This window comes from Callorhinus ursinus, unplaced genomic scaffold (assembly GCF_003265705.2).
Source record: "Callorhinus ursinus isolate GAN/ISIS: 27379988/994484 unplaced genomic scaffold, GSC_fseal_2.0 scaffold31, whole genome shotgun sequence".
In the NCBI taxonomy this organism is placed as follows: domain Eukaryota; kingdom Metazoa; phylum Chordata; class Mammalia; order Carnivora; family Otariidae; genus Callorhinus; species Callorhinus ursinus.
The window spans coordinates 11496511-11516651 of NW_027397093.1; the positions used below are offsets into that span (position 1 = coordinate 11496511).

The window sequence follows — 20141 nt, forward strand, 5'->3', positions numbered from 1 at the left end:
TTTTAAAAAGAACTGGGAATAAAGGGGCGCCTGGGTGGCTCAGTCAGTTAAGCATCTGCCTTCGACTCAGGTCATGATCCCAGGGTCCTGGGATCAAGTCCCGAGTTAGGCTCCCTGCTCAGCAAGGAGTCTGCTTCTCCCTCTTCCTCTGCAACTCCCCTGTCATGGTCTCGCTTGCTCTCTCTCTCTCTATCACTCTCAAATAAATAAATAAAATCTTAAAAAAGAACTGGGAATAAAGTAGGACAAAACAAACTCCTCGCCTGCATGGCCTTTCATGCTAATAATGTGAGGGAGAAAGACAAACAAGAACTGAGGTAAACATGTCAAATGTTGAAAAATGCTGAGGAGAAAAGTCGGATATGGAGATTAGGAAATCCCTGGGGTGGTGGGGAGGACTTGTATCTCAGGCAGTGACCCGAAAGCGACATTTCAGTAGGCGCTGACAAAAGGGAACGAATAATACAAATAATTCTCTATGGGAGAACAAGAACCACGGCCTCAAGGTTAGAACACGGTAAACATAAACAGGGCAGACTGGGAATCCAGCACAAGGCGGTCAGTGTAGACCGAGGCACGTGAGGGGTGATGGTGGCAGGACCCAAGGGAACCAGATGCAGCAGTGTGCTGAAGCCGAGGTCACAACTCCCACCAGCCCCTCAGAGCCAAATGTGCCCATGTCTTCCCAAGTCTGCGTTCGGTGACCCCACGTGGAGATAGCCACCACGGGAATATTTACATCAGGGAAATAAAGAAACATGACAAACCAGGCCTTTCTGGGTTTTAGACTTTTTTCCTGGAGTGCTGCCCTAAGCACATCACTGGCTTTACCGTCATTGTAAGGACTCTGGCTTCTCTCAGGGACAGAAAGGAGTCGTCGGAAGGGGCTGAGTAGAAGAATGACATAAAATCATTTAAAAGGACTGCCCTGACTTCTCTGTTGAGAATAAAATGTCCTAATAAAAGGGACAGTTGGGACTGGAGTGCCCTATCCCTCACTTCTTACCGTCCTGAACATGATGCATGGGGTTATAACAGCCGGTCTCACACCATCAGGAAAAGACCAAGAAAATCCCAGACATGCCAGCTCTCCTGGTCTCAAGGGCTACCTATCTCCATGTTTCTTGTTACACAATAAAAAGAAAACCCAGTGGCTTTTGTCTCTGAGAGGCAGGTCTTCTGCAGCTTATGATTAAAGACAAGTCCTACAGACACTCCTGATTGATACACCTGGAGACTGAGGAAGAGGGGGCAAGGCCTTCCCTCCCCTGCCCTTCCAACCTTCATCCACAATTTCCCAACCACTGCCCCCCATGCACACAGAAATCACATTTTACCTTTACAAATATACAAATAGATATAAATGTGTGTGTGTGTGTGTGTGTGTGTGTGTGTGTGTGTGTGTGTACACACACACACATCTGGCCAAGAGAAGAAATGAAAGACCTCAGATACCCACTTCCTCCCTACTGGGAGCATTAGGAGGTGCAGTGGCCGCCACCGCCAACAGCTTGATGGGAGTTGTGGTATCGCTGAAAACGTCTGACACCTCCTGAGTCATCGCCTCCTGCATCCGGGCTTTCAGATCCTTAAAAACATTGTTTATGAATAAAAATTACCAAAAATGTCCAAAAAGCACATCTGCCAATGTCCTCACATCAGTGACACATTCATCCACTCATTTGATCTTTCATTCAGTAAGTATGTACCATCAGCTATGTACAAAGTACTAAGCCAGCATGGAGGAGGTGTAAGATATGAATCCCGCCCTCTAAGAGATCAGCCTGTGGTAGGGAGGCTAAGACAGGACCCCCCACATTTCCCTGGAGACTGCTCCGCCCAAACAAGAAATCTTACTTCCTTTCTTGGTGGCTTCTAAAAAATGATACTGAGATTCACGGGATAGAACCCAAAGAAGACTCTGAAATGAAAGAGTTCCTCACCACTCCCAATGCTGGAGGAGCCTGATAATGACCACAGAAACGGTAGGGATCGTTTGGTGGATGCAGTGCCAAATTTCTAAGCATTTTCTCACATTAAGAGTAAAGAAATTAAGGATGGGAATTTTTTTGGATACATGTTTTTTCAGTTAGGTTTCTAGAAAAACTTTAGTAACCAGTCTATGTATCCATTTCTTAACATGGGTCTAAAGAGGATTCTTAGAAGTCATGAAAAGCCTCCTTTTAGTCGAACCTAAGTTTTCTGGATTTATACAAAGAAAGACGTCTCAGTCACTCCCATTGTGTCTCAAGGTGGGTTGCTCATGATACCTGAGATGATTTTAGTTGTTAGAAAGGCCAATGTTCTTATTTTAATCATTACATGTTTTCTTTTAAAGAATAGTAGGAAAAATATAACGAGCTCATCAAGCTCATGATTTCAAGATTATTATAAAGTTTTCTTTTAAATAGATCCACTTAAGTTTAAAAAGGGAGTCCGTTTTAAGAAAAATATGGACCAAATAAAGAAGTACAGGTGACACCTGGTAGAGCAAATATCATGAAAGTGTTCCCACTGGAATGAAACTTGAAAAACTTCAGCTGTCATCAAACACAAATGAGCTTTCTCCTAATAAGCTCTGGACTTCCTTATATCCTCCTCGATCCACTCTTCACTTTCCCTAGTCTCAAGAAATTATGTATTTTAAAAATCTTCCTCTCTCTCTAGTCTGTCAATAACAGTAAGCAGAGAAATGTCGTGATATGTGCTCCAAAGTTGTACCTTTAAGGAGTCTTGGAGCTGAGAGGCAAGGGCTCTCGCCTGAGGACTCTCTCCTTCCCCTCTGGCAGCCAGGTCAGCCAGCTGGGCCGTCAGCTGGTCCACGCGGTCACACTTTGCAAGAAGATCTTGGCGATACGGCCCCATCATGACATTAGCCAGACGATGCCCTTCGGCCACAAGCCCCCGGATGGCAGCCTGACCTGGATCCAGAGGAAAACAATGTAACTCACATAGACCCAGAGAAGGCAACTGCAGTGCCATTGTGCTAAACTACTGTGTTGTTGGTTTTTGCCCCTAACAATAGAAAAATTTAGGAGATTCAGAAAAGTACAAATAAGAATAGGTTATCCACCCATAATCCTCAGAGACTGATACAGCTGAACATTTCCTTCCTGTCTTCTGAAAAATTATTCTACTAGTATTTATTTATTTAATTTTAATTCCAGTATAGTTCACAGTGTTATATCAGTTTCAGGTGTACAAGATAGCGATCTGACAATTCTATACATTACTCAGTGCTCATCACTGTTACGTGTACTCTTAATCCCCTTCACCTGTTTCACCCAACCCCCCCCCCACCAACCTCCCCTCTGGTAGCCATCAATTTGTTCTCTATGGTTAAGTCTGGGGTTTTTTTGGTTTGTCTCAATTTCTTTGTTCTTTTGTTTTTTAAATTCTACACATGAGTGAAATAATACGGTATTTGTCTTTCTCTGATTGACATACTTCACTTAGCATTATACCCTCTAGATCCAGATCCACATTCTTGCAAATCTTCCAGTCTTTTTTAATGCATCGCACATTCCTATACAAATACACATTTCTCTTTCACAAAATTGAGATCATACTTTACATTAACTTTTATGCCTCGCTTTTTTTATTTAATGGGAGCATTTTTCCATATCACTGAATATTCTTAAAAAAATCATGATCTAAAAATCTATGTAATATTTTATATTAACTACAATTACTGATCATTTACTTATTATTAAACATTTATGCTGCTATATACATTCTTATGTGTGACTCCTTAGAAAATGTCTCATTATTTCTTATAATAAATTCCTCTAAAGTCAAACTGCTAAGTCAATGAGTATCAGCTTTTTTAAAGCTCTTAACAGGTAATAGTAAATTGCTGTTCAGAATGTTTATACCAATTTTTCCTCCCCCAGTAAATTATATATCTGCCTGATTCCCCAACACTGGGAATCACCAATTTAAAAATTTATCTTTTTATCCAACAAATACAGTAAATGAAGTAAATAGATCTTTCAGCTTCAGCTGGTTTGCTATCATAAAATGACCTAAATTCTTACAGATTCATCCCTAAAATCTCCCCAAAATCAAAATTCTAGGTTATGAATTCTACAGGTGACTGTGTGATGCAGGAGCCCTTACAAATGAAAATAACCTCAGTAGCTAAGTGCCTGCCTCTTCCTTATTTTCAAAAAAATTACATTTAACTGGGTATTTTCCAAGGATTGTAATCGAAATACAATAGAATGGAAGTATACATAGACTGGAAATAATTAGTTCAAAGTTTCAATTTCAACCTGAGGACCTTTCTATTTATTTGCCCACAGCAAAATCATTTATTTGCGAATTCTTTTTGATTAAATCACAGGAATCATATTGGCTACACTTGGAAATGGAGTCCCACTGTAGAATGACTTACTCACCAGTCACTGAAGAACCCCTTCTGCATCTAATTACAGATGAACAAGATCTCTATCAATAACGTGCTTACTTTCACTGAGGCCAGTTTAACGAGGACACGTGCACTTATGGCTTACCAACGCCCCGATCATCCACCGTGGGATTATCAATCCACCGCTGTGCTTGCTCAATCTTGCCCTCCAGGTGGACAGCTGCCTTGGCAGGCCTGCTGTTGGCCACAGCTCTATTGGTTTTGGTCTGCAAGTTCTGCAGAGCTGTGGCCACCTGTTTGGCCAATGCTCGGGCCTCTGGGGAATCTCCTTTGCCCCTGAAGAGGAAAAAAAAAAAAAAGAAAAAAGCCATCCTGTCACAGACACAATTCACACGGAGATGGTTTGAATTGCTATACAAATGCTAATGAGATGACAAATTGCTAATGATTGTTATTAGCTTAGTTCTGGAAGGAGAGTAGTTTATTTAGCACTAAAATAAGAAATTAATAATTTAAATTCAGATTGCATTATCCCAGTTAAAATATCAAATATGAGTTTGAGTCAGTCTACCTCAATCAAGCTCAACCATTTGGTTAGCTGAGCTCAATCAAACATCCCTCAGCCAGCCATCGTGGAAAATGCTAGTTCCCTCAGGAACTAGGTGGGCCCAAGTAGCCATGTATGTTGTGTGACAGTAGTTGAAGCAGTTATAGAACTAATTATAGTAGAACTAGTAGTAGTACAATCTTTTTTTTTTGAGAGAGAGAGAGAGCACGAGCGGGGGCTGAAAGAGGGTGGCAGGGAGAGGGAGAAGAAGAAACAGACACCCCACTGAGCAGGGACCCCAGGACCCTGAGATCATGACCTGAGCCGAAGGCTGACACTTAACCCACTGAGCCATCCAGGCGCCCAGGAGTACAGTCTTTTGAGTCCCAACTCTGACAGGTACTACTGCAAATACTCTTATATTATTTAATCCTCACAACAACCTTATGAGGTAGATACGAGTATTATCCCCATTATTCAAACAAAACTGAGGTGCTAAAAGATCCTATCACTTCCTTTGGTGGACTCAGGATCCAAATCCAGGCACTTTGTCTGACCTCCGAGTCCTCACTCTTAGGTACTTACATTGCTATCAAGTAATTCTCCAGTCCTTGCCATAACTGATTGAACTGGTTATCCAACTCAAAGACAACATGGCCACAGTCATGCAAGACACCTACTTACACTGTGCATAAAAGTCACCTGGGATCTTAGTTTTAAACGCAGATTGTTAAATCTACCATCAAGAGATTCTGATTAAGTATGTTGGTGTGGGGTCCAGGGTATACGTTTTTTACAACCTTCCCAGGTTGATTCTAAGGTAGGCTGTCCTTGGTCCATACTTCAAAAACACTGCATAGTCAACTAGTGGTGGATCTGGAACTAGAAAGTCATACTAAGCCTGGGACATGGAAGGTCAAAGCTAGACGAAGAACCAAATAAACAAAATCAACACACAGAGTGCAACAGACAGCATAACATACAGCTACTAAGAGATGGAGGGAGGAGCTGAGAGCTGCCACCAGACCTGGTCATACTTCAAACAATTAAGTTCCATTAGATACCTCTACATATTTCTAATAAACTTCCACTTTTTACTTGAGTTAGTTCCTTGCAACCAAAAAACTTCAACAAGAACATCAACACAGAAATAAAAAGAAAACCACATTATATATCACAAAGGGAGATTACTGCTCCCAAAATCCCACTCCAAAGACTTCAGATTCTAACCATTATGAACATATAGAGTCTGACGCATTTTATACCTCAAGTCCACTTAGAGAGAACCTCAGGCTAATCTTTTGTGTCCCACCAATAAAAATGAAAATATTAGTCTACCGGCCAGAACGACTAATTTAGATACTCTTAAGAACTCCTTTGTGACTTTAAATTTCTATACCTTCTCCATTATAAAGCTGGACAAAGAAGGTATTTACCATGGCTCTGGTCATGGCTCTCCTGCTACCAGAAAGCTATGTATACGTATATGTTATAGCAATAAGTAATGATGGCATGTGACCACACAGGGAGGTTTGCCCTTAACACCATTACCATCAATTCTCTCTTCATCATCACGAAACATTAATGAGTACCTGGGACGTATATGGAATTGTGTTACAGTCTTTAAAACAGTTTTCTGTTTTGAGTATTTTTAAACTAATAAGAATGTAAACAGATTATACAAATGGGTTAGTAGTAATGAACACAGACCTAACTGTATAGACATTACATTTTATATTTCATAATTGTCAAATTATTTCTTTTCTCCACCTAAACAATTTAAGGTTTTGGGGTATAAAACAGCGATGCCCAAATGATCAAGCTTGGTATATAATCGAACTTGAGCTGTTATTTAAGTTGGTCTCCAACACAACCTCCTGCCTAAAGTATATCTACTCTGCTCCCACCCATCTCCTATTTCACAGTCCCAGCTAGGCAGGGATGTGCCTTCTTAACCAACATTGTCCTCTTGGTCGATGTAAGGCTTGAAAGAACTCCAAGGTACCAGTCACTGAAAAAAGGTTAGGTACTCTCCCATGGAAGAACAGGAAATGAAATATGCAAGTTAAACAAAAAGCCAAATCTCACAAAATACTTGACTACGGTTACCCCTGGAGAAGTGGCTGGAGGACTGAGGTGGGGAAGAAGCAACTTTTACTTCTGACGTTGTACTCTTTTTTTAATGTTCTTTTAGCATGTGCTGCAGTTTGTTTAAGAGAGGAAAAATACCAATCAAAAGAACAAAGCAACACCTCTTTTCTATATAATCAAAGTAGATGCCATGAAAGTCTTTAAAAGCAGCAGCTGTGGTGAGGACACTGTATTTAAGGATCTTTTATAATTGTTACATAAGAAATAACCTTGCTGGGGAAAGAAGAAAGCGTCTTCTTGTGCCCCCCTCCACTCTCCTCCACAGAATCTTTTCTTAGATAGCCACAAACATTATTTTCCTCATATGCCTGGGAAACGGTTATGCCACAAACATGACTTAGCAGGAAAAGTCCTAGCTTAGAAATTAAAAAGTAGATCTCAAAAAAGGAGTTCTTAGCATCCTAAATGTATTCATTTAAAACCATGTGATCAGCAATAAATCATTAAACCTCAGTTATGTCAATAATAAAATAGAATATATGACCTAGCCATGTCACACAGAATCAACGAAAATACAGTGGAAGAGCATCCTACGTGCATTTAACCTACAGCATTCGACTATCTATGTGCCTGGGGGAGAAAAGAGAGATTAAAGGGCAATATCAGAAACTAAATACATACTGTCTCCGGAGATCTGCTAATTTGGAAGTCAGAGCAGATATTTCCCCAAGAGAACGTAGAATGTCATCTCTCTCTTTAGGATCATCACATAATTCTGCTATTTTCCGGGCTTCAGCCAAAGCCCCTCGAATCTGTTCTTCTCCTTCTGGTCCACCATTTGGATCTGCAAGCCAATTCTACACACACAGAAACAGAAAAAAAGCAAACTGAGATCTCATAAACCACATTTCTCTAAACTCAACAAGGCCACCAGAAAGATTTCAAAAGTAATCACAAGGCACACCAGTGATCTTTTACAATGCTGATTCTTATTGTTTTACATAGGTTCCTAGCTCAGGTAAAATCGAATCAATCCTTCATTGATTAAGTGATTTTTTTCATTCCTGTTAGAATAAATATTTTCACAAGCTTTATCTTATCTTTGACTTAATCACACCTTATTAATTCAACTTCTCAAATATTTGTGTTTCTCTGTGAAACACTTGAAAATCATTTTATAGGAGAGTAGCATCAGAAAACTTTAACCCTTTAACACTGCTATGACCAAACATAGTTGGGAATTCTAAGATGAAGAACGGTTTTTATATACTGTGATCTATACCAGGAACTAGCAGTATTCTCTTGGTACTCAAGAGTACTTCCTTTTAACTAACCAAAGTATTCAAATTAAGATCTCTCTTTCAAAATATAGATAAACATGGGTCTAAGTCTAAACCTATGGTGGGAGGAGAGGTGTTAACCCTGGTAATTGCCGGGAATCAGTCATCACTTAGAAACACCCGTTATCCACCCACAGTAAATGAGAGAGACAGACAGAAAGACACACAGAGATGCAGAATAGTTATGGAACATTTGTCTTTTACTTCCCACCCCTCCTGAAAATCATCATTACTACCTGAGCAGCATCAATCTTCTTGGCAATGCTCTGCTTGGAGTTGGTCATAGCTTCCAGCTTGCGGGCTGCATTTTCCACTTTTGCTGTGAGCACGTCCAGACCCTGCGACACCTGCTGGGCTTTCTGCATGGCCACCGGTGAGGCCCCTTGTCCTCTGCTCAAAACAGATGTTGTCACTGTACTCTCTCAAATACTTACTGGCAAGATATCATGAGACGCACAAATATGTCATTTTTGTTAACATGCTTGTCTTTTTCCTCTCCTCCAGTAAATCTGGGATAGCACAAGAAAACACAGAAATAAAGCAAAATACCCAAGCCATTTACTTTCTCCTTTTGCTTTTAAAAATATGCGTTAGCTTCCTGGAATGGCATAACCACTTTAAAGACCAGCCTGCATATTTTGTTAATAATGATTCTCCTCTTGATGGTGATTACATAATCAAGTCTGAACTTCAGGGGGAAAATGTGCTTGTGATCTTCTTGCTATGGAGGGTTTGTTACCATAGTAATGTGTGCTTTAGGGAAAAAAAAATCCCATTAGATTGTCTTATTTATGGGCAAGTATACACTGAAAATGTTTCAGGAGGTAGCATGCACAGTGTTATTGAAAGCACACCACGCTGGGACCAAGCAGATCTGTGTTCAAATCCTTACTCTTGGGACCTGTGACCCTTGTTTACGATGGGCTTCAGCTTTCTAACTTATAAAATGAGGAGTGGGTAGGTAACAATACTTGCCCTGCCTACCCAACAGTGGCTTCAAGCAAAAGGATAAACTTAAAAACACTATGGCAATAAAGCAATACAAATATATAACTACTACTGTTATTGAACTGTCATTTATTATAATAAACCTAATAAGAATCTTAAATGTCTACCTTCCACTCCTATGCAATCTATAAATATCAAAACCAGTTGGTACGGTGGGGAAAAAAGCACTGTTGACAAGAAACTGGGTGTTTTTTTTTTTTAATCAAATTCCTGAAGAATTAATTTTACTATTTTCCTCTCTCAGAAGTGGTAGGCTACTAAAAATGATGTGCATTATTAGACACTTGTTTTCTCTTTGTAAGAGACTTTCCAAGTCATAACAAAGTAAGATTTGCCACCGTTTTGCAAGCTCAGATTTTTTAATTCACTCAGCCTGGTAAACTCTCCATGATGGGGTGGCAACTTTTTTTTTTATGTTATGTTAATCACCATACATTACATCATTAGTTTTTGATGTAGTGTTCCATGATTCATTGTTTGCATACAACAACCAGTGCTCCATTCAGTACATGCCCTTTTTAATACCCATCACCAGGCTAGCCCATCCCCCCACTCCCCTCCCCTCTAGAACCCTCAGTTTGTTTCTCAGAGTCCATAGTCTCTCATGGCTCGTCTCCCCCACCGATTTCCTCCCCCTTCATTTCTCCCTTCCTACTATCTTTTTTTTTAACATATAATGTATTATTTGTTTCAGAGGTACAGGTCTGTGATTCAACAGTCCTACACAACTGAGAGCGCTCACCATAGCACATACCCTCCCCAATGTCTATCACCCAGCCACCCCATCCCTCCCACCCACCACTCCAGCAACCCTCAGTTTGTTTCCTGAGATTAAGAATTCCTCATATCAGTGAGATATGATACATGTCTTTCTCTGATTGACTTATTTTGCTGAGCGTAACACCCTCCAGTTCCATCCACGTCATTGCAAATGGCAAGATTTCATTCCTTTTGATGGCTGCATAATATTCCATTGTATATACACACCACATCTTCTTTATCCATTCATCTGTCGATGGACCTCTTGGCTCTTTCCATAGTTTGGCCATTGTGGACATTGCTGCTATAAACATCTGGGTGCACGTACCCCTTCGGATCACGACATTTGTATCTTTGGGGTAAATACCCAGTAGTGCAATTGCTGGGTCGTAGGGCAGCTCTATTTTCAACTTTTTGAGGAACCTCCATACTGTTTTCCAGAGTGGCCGCACCAGCTTGCATTCCCACCAACAGGGTAGGAGGGTTCCCCTTTCTCCGCATCCCCGCCAACATGTGTCATTTCCTGACTTGTTAATTTTAGCCACTCTGACTGGCGTGAGGTGGTACCCCATTGAGGTTTTGATTTGGATTTCCTTGATGCAGAGCAATGTTGAGCACTTTTTCATGTGTCTGTTGGCCATCTGGATGTCTTCTTTGGAAAAATGTCTGTTCATGTCTTCTGCCCATTTCTTGATTGGATTATTTGTTCTTTGGGTGTTGGGTTTGATAAGTTCTTTATAGATTTTGGATATTAGCTCTTTATCTGATATGTCATTTGCAAATATCTTCTCCCATTCTGTCGGTTGTCTTTTGGTTTTGTGGACTGTTTCTTTTGCTGTGCAAAAACTTTTTATCTTGATGAAGTCCCAATAGTTCATTTTGCCCTTGCTTCCCTTGCCTTTGGCGATGTTTCTAGGAAGAAGTTGCTGCGGCTGAGGTCGAAGAGCTTGCTGCCTGTGTTCTCCTTTAGGATTTTAGGAATTTGATGGACTCTGGTCTCACGTTTAGGTCTTTCAACCATTTTGAGTCTATTTTTGTGTGTGGTGTAAGGAAATGGTCCAGTTTCATTCTTCTACATGTGGGTCTCCAATTTTCCCAACACCATTTGTTGAACAGACTGTCTTTTTTCCATTGGACATTCTTTCCCGCTTTGTCGAAGATTAGTTGACCATAAAGTTGAGGGTCCGTTTCTGGGCTCTCTATTCTGTTCCATTGATCTATGTGTCTGTTTTTGTGGCAGTACCATACTGTCTTGAGGATGACAGCTTTGTAATAGAGCTGGAAGTCTGGAATTGTGATGCCACCAGCTTTGCTTTTCTTTTTCAACATTCCTCTGGCTATTCAGAGTCTTTTCTGGTTCCATACAAATTTTAGGATTATTTGTTCCATTTCTTTGAAAAAAGTTGATGGTATTTTGATAGGGATTGCATTAAATGTGTAGACTGCTCTAGGTAGCACTGACATCTTCACAATATTTGTTCTTCCAATCCATGAGCATGGAACGTTTTTCCATTTGTGTCTTCCTCAATTTCTTTCATGAGTATTTTATAGTTTTCTCAGTACGGATTCTTTGCCTCTTTGGTTAGATTTATTCCTAGGTATCTTAAGGTTTTGGGTGCAATTGTAAATGGGATCGACTCCTTAATTTCTCTTTCTTCTGTCTTGTTGTTGGTGTATAGGAATGCCATTGATTTCTGTGCACTGATTTCATAACCTGCCACTTTACTGAATTCCTATATGACTTCTAGTAGTTTTGGGCTGGAGTCTTTTGGGTTTTCCACATAAAGTATCATATCATCTGCAAAGAGTGAGAGTTTGACTTCTTCTTTGCTGATTCGGATGCCTTTGATTTCTTTTTGTTGTCTTATTGCTGTGGCTAGGACTTCTAATACTATGTTGAATAGCAGTGGTGATAGTGGACATCCCTGCCGTGTCCCTGACCTTAGGGGGAAAGCTCTCCATTTTTCCCCATTGAGAATGATATTCGCTGTGGGTTTTTCATAGATGGCTTTTATGATATTAAGGTATGTACCCTCTATCCCTATACTCTAAAGAGTTTTGATCAAGAAAGGATGCTGTGCTTTGTCAAATGCTTTTTCTGCATCTATTGAGAGGTTCATATGGTTCTTGTTCTTTGTTTTATTAATGTATTGTATCACATTGATTGATTTACAGATGCTGAACCAACCTTGCAGCCCAGGGATAAATCTCACTTGGTCATGGTGAATAATCCTTCTGTAATGTACTGTTGGAGCCTATTGGCTAGTATTTTGGTGAGAATTTTTGCATCCATGTTCATCAAGGATATTGGTCTGTAATTCTCCTTTTTGATGGGGTCTTTGTCTGGTTTGGGGATCAAGGTAATGGTGGCCTCATAAAACAAGTTTGGAAGTTTATGGGGTGGCAACTTTATCAGCAGACAGAATGGCAAGGCTTATCTTCCTAACCCGAGCTTCTGATTGTAGGATGAACTCCAAAACATCGTTGCTTCTCTTAATAGTAGCATGGTTCTGTCATTCATTTATCTGCCCTCTTAAAATTCATCTTTATTTTTCATCTACACCAATATCTGAAATAATGAACTCAATAATATTAATTGCCAGGTATATAAAAGGTATATATACCTTTCATCTGTACTTGAGGCTTCCCTTTTTTTTTCTTTTTAAAGATTTTCATTTATTTGACAGAGAGAGACACAGCAAGAGAGGGAACACAAGCAGTGGGAGTGTGAAAGGGAGAAACAGGCTCCCCACAGAGCAGGGAGCCCTATGTGGGGCTCGATCCCAGGACCCTGGGATCATAACCTGAGCCAAAGGCAGATGCTTAACGACTGAGCCACCCAGGCACCCCAAGGCTTCCCTTTTATGTGCAGAAGAGCAGAAGACTCTTGGGACCTTTTACAATTTAATTTGCTTTTTTTCCTTCAACTCTAGTAATTCATGATGAGAAACCTTTTTAGTATATAAGTCCAACTGTGAAAATGTAAAAATATTTATGGGCTACATAATTTTTCATTCAAACTAATAGTTTACTGAGTTCCGTGGGAGGAAAAAGAGATCCTTACAACCTAGAAACCCTAGGTGACTGAAAAGAAGCTTATCAATGAGGAAACTGTTGCTGAGTCTCAGCCACTAAAATGTTAAATATCTAGGCATATTTAAGAAAGGCTAACAGGGAGATAGCTTCCTAATCTCTCATCAGGAAAGGACACTGCAGGCTCCAATGGGAAGCAGGCCCATAGCTCCTCATCACTGTTCGAGCCTTTTCTCTTTACAGACTTACAGTCGATCCCATACAGCAACCACCTTGTTCTCTTGCTCAAATTCATCTTCCTCTAAACACATACAACTGTGTATTCGAGAATTCCAAGTGAGGACTGTCTACCACACTATGAAAAGGCTGTAGACAAAAGAGCCAGCAGTGAGAAATGAGAAGCGCCAAGAATCTTGTCAAGCGGCTTTGGCATTTCTCCCAACGGGAACAGAACTTCTTTTTGTCCTTTCTGTAAAGTTCTTGTCATGCTCATGACAGGGGAGACTGCTTCACAGCAGGAGAAAAAGGCTCACTGAGCTCAATGAGATCACATTTACTTATGCAGTTCCTTCTCCCTACAAGGTAGAGTCTCTTGACCTGGAACTCCTGGAGCTTCCAGGCCTACAGTGAATCCACAAACCTCTGGAAATTATACGTAATATTATATGGGCACATTTATGTGCATCTTTTTATGTACAGATTAATGGCTTTCATCAGATTTTAAAAATTATCTTGATCCCAAAAAAGGTTAAGAACCACTCCTTTAAGAACTGTACTCTTGGGGCACCTGGCTGGCTCAGTCAGTGGAGCATGCGACTCTTCATTTCGGGGTCATGGGTTCGAGCCCCATGTTGGGTGTAGAGATTACTAAAAAATAAACTTAAAAAAAAAAAAGAACCATATGTGTGTGTGTGTGTGTGTGTGTGTGTGTGTATATATATATATATATATATATATTTTTTTTTTTTTTTTAAGTAACCTCTACATCCAACATGAAGCTCAAACTCACAACCCCAAGATCAAGAGTCGCATGCTCCACCGACTGAGCCAACCAGGTGCCCCAAGAACTGTATTCTTAAGTCTATTCTGTTAATACATTTTTTTAAAGATTTTTATTTATTTATTGAGAGAGAGAGAATGATAGAGAGCATGAGAAAGAGGAGGGTCAGAGGGAGAAGCAGACTGCCTACTTCAGGACTCGAGCCCAATGCAAGACTCGATCCCAGGACTCCAGGATCATGACCTGAGGTGAAGGCAGTTGCTTAACCAACTGAGCCACCCAGGCACCCTATTCCATTAATACATTTGAAACCAGGTCTAACAGTGTACATGTCAAGGGGTGTTACTGAGGCCTGTTTGTACGGAGACCCTGTATATTCCAATTATCTCAAGATGTTTCATGACATTCTTGAAGCCAAATTAAACTCCATCTACATTAGTATCTCAGCATATTTCAATTCTTCCCTAATGCCCATATTATAAAATTCCATAAAAATGAGCATCTTTTAGAACTTCATTGACTCTATGGATGAGGTTTTTTTTTTAAAGATTTTATTTATTTATTTGAGAGAGAGAGAATGAGAAAGAGAGAAAGAGAGCATAAGAGGGGGGGAGGGTCAGAGGGAGAAGCAGACTCCCCGCTGAGCGGGGAGCCCGATGCGGGACTCGATCCCGGGACTCCAGGATCATGACCTGAGCTGAAGGCAGTCGCTTAACCAACTGAGCCACCCAGGCGCCCAACTCTATGGATGAGTTCTAAAGAAGCCTATATTATACTGAGTTTTCCTAATAGCAAACTACACATATTTAGTTTACGGGGGGGAAGTTCTAAAAGTCAAGTCTTAAAGTACGTAAAAGAATTATGAAACCAAATGAATAATGATGAAATAGAAACTGAAAAAAGCCTACAAATAACGAACTTACATGATAACCGACTTAACTGGTTTTTTAAATAGTGTGAAATAATTCCAATGTTTTCACTCTTTATGCTTCTTTTTACCCATCCTTCATAAAATATATGCCTACCCATGCCAGACTCCACCACCGCCCCTTATTTATCATAAGCCCATGCCTAGAAACTAAGATACCAGATATCTATTTCAATTTCAACTTTACTACAAGGCATCTGCCTATTTTAAAAGTTCATCAAAGGAAAAGTTCCCTTCAATCTCAAAAGAATAGAATATAATAATCTGTGTTAGCCATTAGTCGAAAAGAACACAGTATAATTAGCAGAGACTTGCTCTCTGAATCACTCTGTCAGGAGTTCCATCCAATCCGTTACCTAACTTGGGTAAGAGCAGAGGAACTTTACCTGGCTCGGAGGTCAGCCACTTGATCAGTCATCTGCCCCAGCATTTTACAGGTTCCCAGGATCTCCCTGCGTTCTTTGCCTGCACAGAGCTCACCAACTTTTCCAGCTTCATCTAAGATCTGTCTGATGGCCTGCTCACCGGCATCCCCTAAAATAAAGAGATATTCAATATCTACACTGTTGATGCATTAATTATTTAGGAAGGATGCTTTACAAGTCGTTTCATTCATGAAGGAATGGATGATTTTAAACGGCAAGACAAGTGAATAGAAGACAATACATCTGATCGCTAACAGCCAAGCAGTGCCCTTAAACCAGAGGGTGAGGTTTCAACCACAGATACTTCTAAAAAAGATACTTGGAATCATATCCATCTGAATATGATAAGCAGCTTGTGGTAAGAATATGGATGATGAAAATAGGCCCTACTCATTTAATACTACTTAGCACCTCTAACCTCCATTAGGCTTTTCACATTCATTCAAATATTAATCTAAAACTGAATATTAGATTAGAGAATCCATAAAACCTAGCTCGATAACCCATTTGGGTACATAAGTCAACTCTGCTTTCCAATTCTTATTGGCATCATCATTTAATCTGCTTAATTAAGTACTTTGTTGACATAAATGGAATCTGCCCAATGGGAACTATAAGAGTTTCTATTCAAAATAATTACCTTTCTGATTCAGAGAGGAAGTGAACCAATAATCTGGCAAAGAATGCCCAGTTCAGCTTGGCTAATTCCTCCATGATGAGAGGTGATTAGTCTTTGTCCTTCGTCCTTTTAAGGACCAGTAATGCTTCAATTAGTCAAAACTATCAGAATATGGAGTATGCCCCTAAATGTTGCAGTAGTTATCTCAGGATTATGAGATTATGGGAAGATTTCTTTCTTTTCTTTGCTTGATTTTTAGCTTGTTACTGTATCCATCGGAAAAGAAGAACCAGAGGATTACCTGGGGAGGCACTGGGATCACGGAGCCAACCTTTGGCCTGGTTCAGTTTGGAGTCTATCGAGGCCAATGCTCTCTTCATGGCTTCAGTGTCCTTTTGAAAAGAAATACAATTATTTTCTTTGCAAAAATGGGAGACACCATGATACAAAGTATGACAGGGAAAAAGTTATAGCACTTAACATACAGTAGCTAAGGTAGTCCTACAACAGCCTTGAAAATACTCTCATCACACCAGAATGCTTATTTCTGTCAAAATGCAGCATGGTGCATGCAAATCTTCAGTTAATTCTATTTTGTTTTCTGGTCTATTGCTAAACTGTGAAAACTGGTAAAAATCACTCAAGCCAAGAGATGCTTCATGTCTGCAGCAGGAAAAAGCCCTGTTGTCACATGCCTCATTATCAGCCTTCCACTCCACATTCATCTGCCGCAGCCCTGGCACAGCCCTCCCTGCATCCAGGAAGCCTCATTAGCACGTGGCGCCACAAATCACAGGTTCTCTTACATCTCGCTCTGAAATACACAAACACTGGATGATGCTTCGCGGTACTGAATTAATCTGAAAAACTTGGAACTACTGCTTGGAAAAAATGGGAGAATTTTAATCTAGCAATTTAGTTTTAATTCCACAAATAAACCGCTCCATGTAACGCAAGAAAAAAAGTGTTATTCTGGCCTTCCCTGCCATCCTCCCCATCCTCCTCATTCTTAGCTCCCTTACCATCCTAACCCGGAAGAAGAGGCAGGATAAAATAAGTGGGTCTCAGCTGATTGTTTGCAATCAGGATTCCTAATGGCTAGTATTAAACCCAGGACACAGCATGAAAAGCTGAAGCAGACTAAAAACACACCAACTGTTTGATGAAGTTTTTAAAATATAGAAAAATGTAGAGAACAATATAATCAATACTCATGTGTTCACCCCACAACTGACAGGCTGGCTATCTCGTAAATCTCTATGTAAACACCTTAAAAGACAAATGAGTGGGTGGCTTAGTCAGTTAAGCGTCTGTCTCTTGATTTCAGCTCAGGTCATGATCACAGGGTCCTGGGATCAAGCCCCGAGTTGAGCTCCACGCTCAACACCGAGTCTGCTTGGGATTCTTTCTCCCCCTCTCGCTCTGCCCCTCCACCCACTCACACTCTCTGCCTCTCTCTAAAATATAAAATAAAACAAAACAAAACAAAAAGACAGATGAAGTCCCTTCTGCTCTAGGGAACTGGGTCTTACAGAGTTCCGTGCATGGAAGCGCAGAGTTAACCTCTGAAATTCTAGGCAATGCCCTGAATGCCTAACTTTTTTTCACTTTCCAGTCCTGCAAAACTGGGGTTCTTAAAGGTGTTGTATCACTACTCTTCCACACGGGGGCACGAGGAGCATCCCCACTTCTAATCCAAACAAGACCCAGCACTAGGACAAAATAAGTGCACTCAGAGGCTTGAGGTCAGCAGCCTGACCACAGCTTTTCCCACGTACCTATGCAAACTATAAGGACTCTCAGCTTTAGCATTTCCACCTTCCCAATCTAAACAGATACAGATTCTTTTAACCTCGGCTATCAAAGGCTCTAAATAGCAAAATTCTCAGTCACAGCAACTAAAGAGAAATGAACTAAATTACTGAAAAAAATGTAAACAAAATATTTTTTATTACCAAGTTATATGGAATTATGGAGGCTATCCCTCAATGGAAGGCAGAGAGTATCTATTTTGAAATCCATTTATAATTAGTACAAGTAGACAAATGGCATTTTTAAGTGCTTTTATTCTCAAATGGCTTAAATATCTTCTCCTCCTCCATCTTGTCCTACATTAATCTACACAGCAAACCCTGCCTTTAAAAGTCAGCTTTCACTTGATTCCAGATTAGCAAGGCCCAAATCAATACCTATTTAAAGAGGCTCAGGCAACTCCCAACCTCAGAGAATTAGATAGCCCTTAGGGTCTAACATAAGTTACAGGACTTTGTCTATGTACAGGAAAAAAAAAAAAAACTTCACAATCTCTTATTAGGGAAGTATGTGCATACTCTAAAGAGAAATTATACCCATGTAAAAATAATTTAAAATCTGTTAACCATTTCTCTAATACGTTATTATTTTTTAGAGTGAAAAAAAAAAAAACCGGAGACTGACTTCATTTCAAAAATCTAAATTCAAGGGGAACAAAGATCAAATATTTTGTGTGTCTACTCTAGCATTAAGGGTACTATTTGGGGGTGCCTGGCTGTCTCAGTCGGTGCAGCATGCAACTCTTGATCGTGGGGTCATGAGTTCGAGCCCCACGTTGGATGTGGAGCCTACTTAAAAAAAAAAATCAAAAAGAGACAAGGCTACTAGTTTGGAAACTAACTTTGAGGATTTCTTGCATGTTAGGTTCTGTTTTAGGTATTGTTTCCCCTCATTATTTCATTGAACCTCAAATTTAAATATAATTTAATTTTACAAATTAAGAAACAAGGACTCAGTCCTACAAACCCAACTGATCTCAGGTTTGCTGGCACCAAACCTATCTATTTTATATTAAATGAAACTCGTGAATTTCTTCTTTTACCAAGAAGAGTTGCTGAAGATTCTTCTAACCCTTTGTAATAGTCAGCAAGATTTTGCCTTTCTGATTTTGGCTTTGGTTAATACTGACCAGAAAATAAGCTCTAGAAATCAAAATCCTAATCCTCACTACCCAAAATGACTTATTTTATTCTTCATTGCCCCAAAATGACTGAAACATAATGAAAAAAGTAGCTTTGCTCTATTCCGTATCCTCAAAAATCACCGCTTTTTTTTTTCCCTAATAAAGCATGAATGGCCACCACACTTCAAGGAAAGAATCTAATTCTCAGGAAGTGAGTAATTTACTCCTGAGTGGGAAATGATGTGGCCTCAAAAAGTTAAAATTAAGAGGTGCTCATTTTCCCCTAAAAATGACCCACAGCAAAGTTGAAATGAAGCTGTTTTTAAACTGGGAATTTTAGGTACCAAAGTTTTTAAAAGCATGAATTTTAGACAATTTTGATGATTTAAAACAATAACTGAAAGGACCATCTTAGATTCTTTCTGGAACAGAGAAAGTTTTGAATACTCATTTAAACCCATTACACTTTAATGTCGTATCTATTAAAATAAAAATGTCCACGGGAACAGATATTTTGGTCTTCTAAGAATCTCATATATACTTCTTTTGAAGGGCAGTATTTATTATGGAATTGACAGAACTGTCATAAGCAGCATAAGAAGTATATTAATACTGGATATGGTTATAAACCAATTCACTGAACAACTGAGACTAGAAGTCAATTTTGAGATATATTTATAAAGAGTGAAAATAACCGTAATCCCATGGTCAACCATACCATGTGTCACAAAGCTTTCAGTTAAACCATGTCAGGCCTAAGTGCCCAGAGTACAATCTGGGTATGAAATACAAGAGAAAAAAAATCTTCATTTGAGTATTTTCTCTGTAAAATCTCAAATTTGGGAAAGAGAAAAGTCTCCATCAATCTCTTCTCTGGGTTTTTGTTGTTGTTGTTGTCGTTGTTCTTAAGATTGAGTGTAAAAAAAAGACCGGATCTAGGCCTGCAGCTTTGGGGACAGCTGGTAGGGATCTGGTCACCTCCCCCAAGGTCCCTCTTACAGTAAAACTCTTAGGAGTTCAGGTTTGAAATGAAAAAACCACACTGGTTTGGCTCTGTCCCACGCACACCAAGAGGTGGAAAGACAAC

The 20141-nt window shown here is 39.8% G+C and overlaps 1 protein-coding gene across 2 annotated transcripts in view; it reads right to left on the reverse strand.

Annotated features, from left to right (window-relative positions):
• VCL (vinculin) overlaps positions 1–20141 on the reverse strand; it is a 110407-nt gene that overhangs the window by 19478 nt on the left and 70788 nt on the right. For both annotated transcript variants that reach the window (XM_025850349.2, XM_025850348.2), the window contains exons 7-13: positions 16421–16511; positions 15462–15609; positions 8584–8737; positions 7689–7864; positions 4515–4705; positions 2722–2921; positions 1460–1588 (exon numbers count right to left, since the gene is read on the reverse strand). In XM_025850349.2, coding sequence (XP_025706134.1) covers positions 1460–1588; positions 2722–2921; positions 4515–4705; positions 7689–7864; positions 8584–8737; positions 15462–15609; positions 16421–16511 — 1089 coding nt within the window. The remainder of the gene's footprint in view (positions 1–1459; positions 1589–2721; positions 2922–4514; positions 4706–7688; positions 7865–8583; positions 8738–15461; positions 15610–16420; positions 16512–20141) is intronic.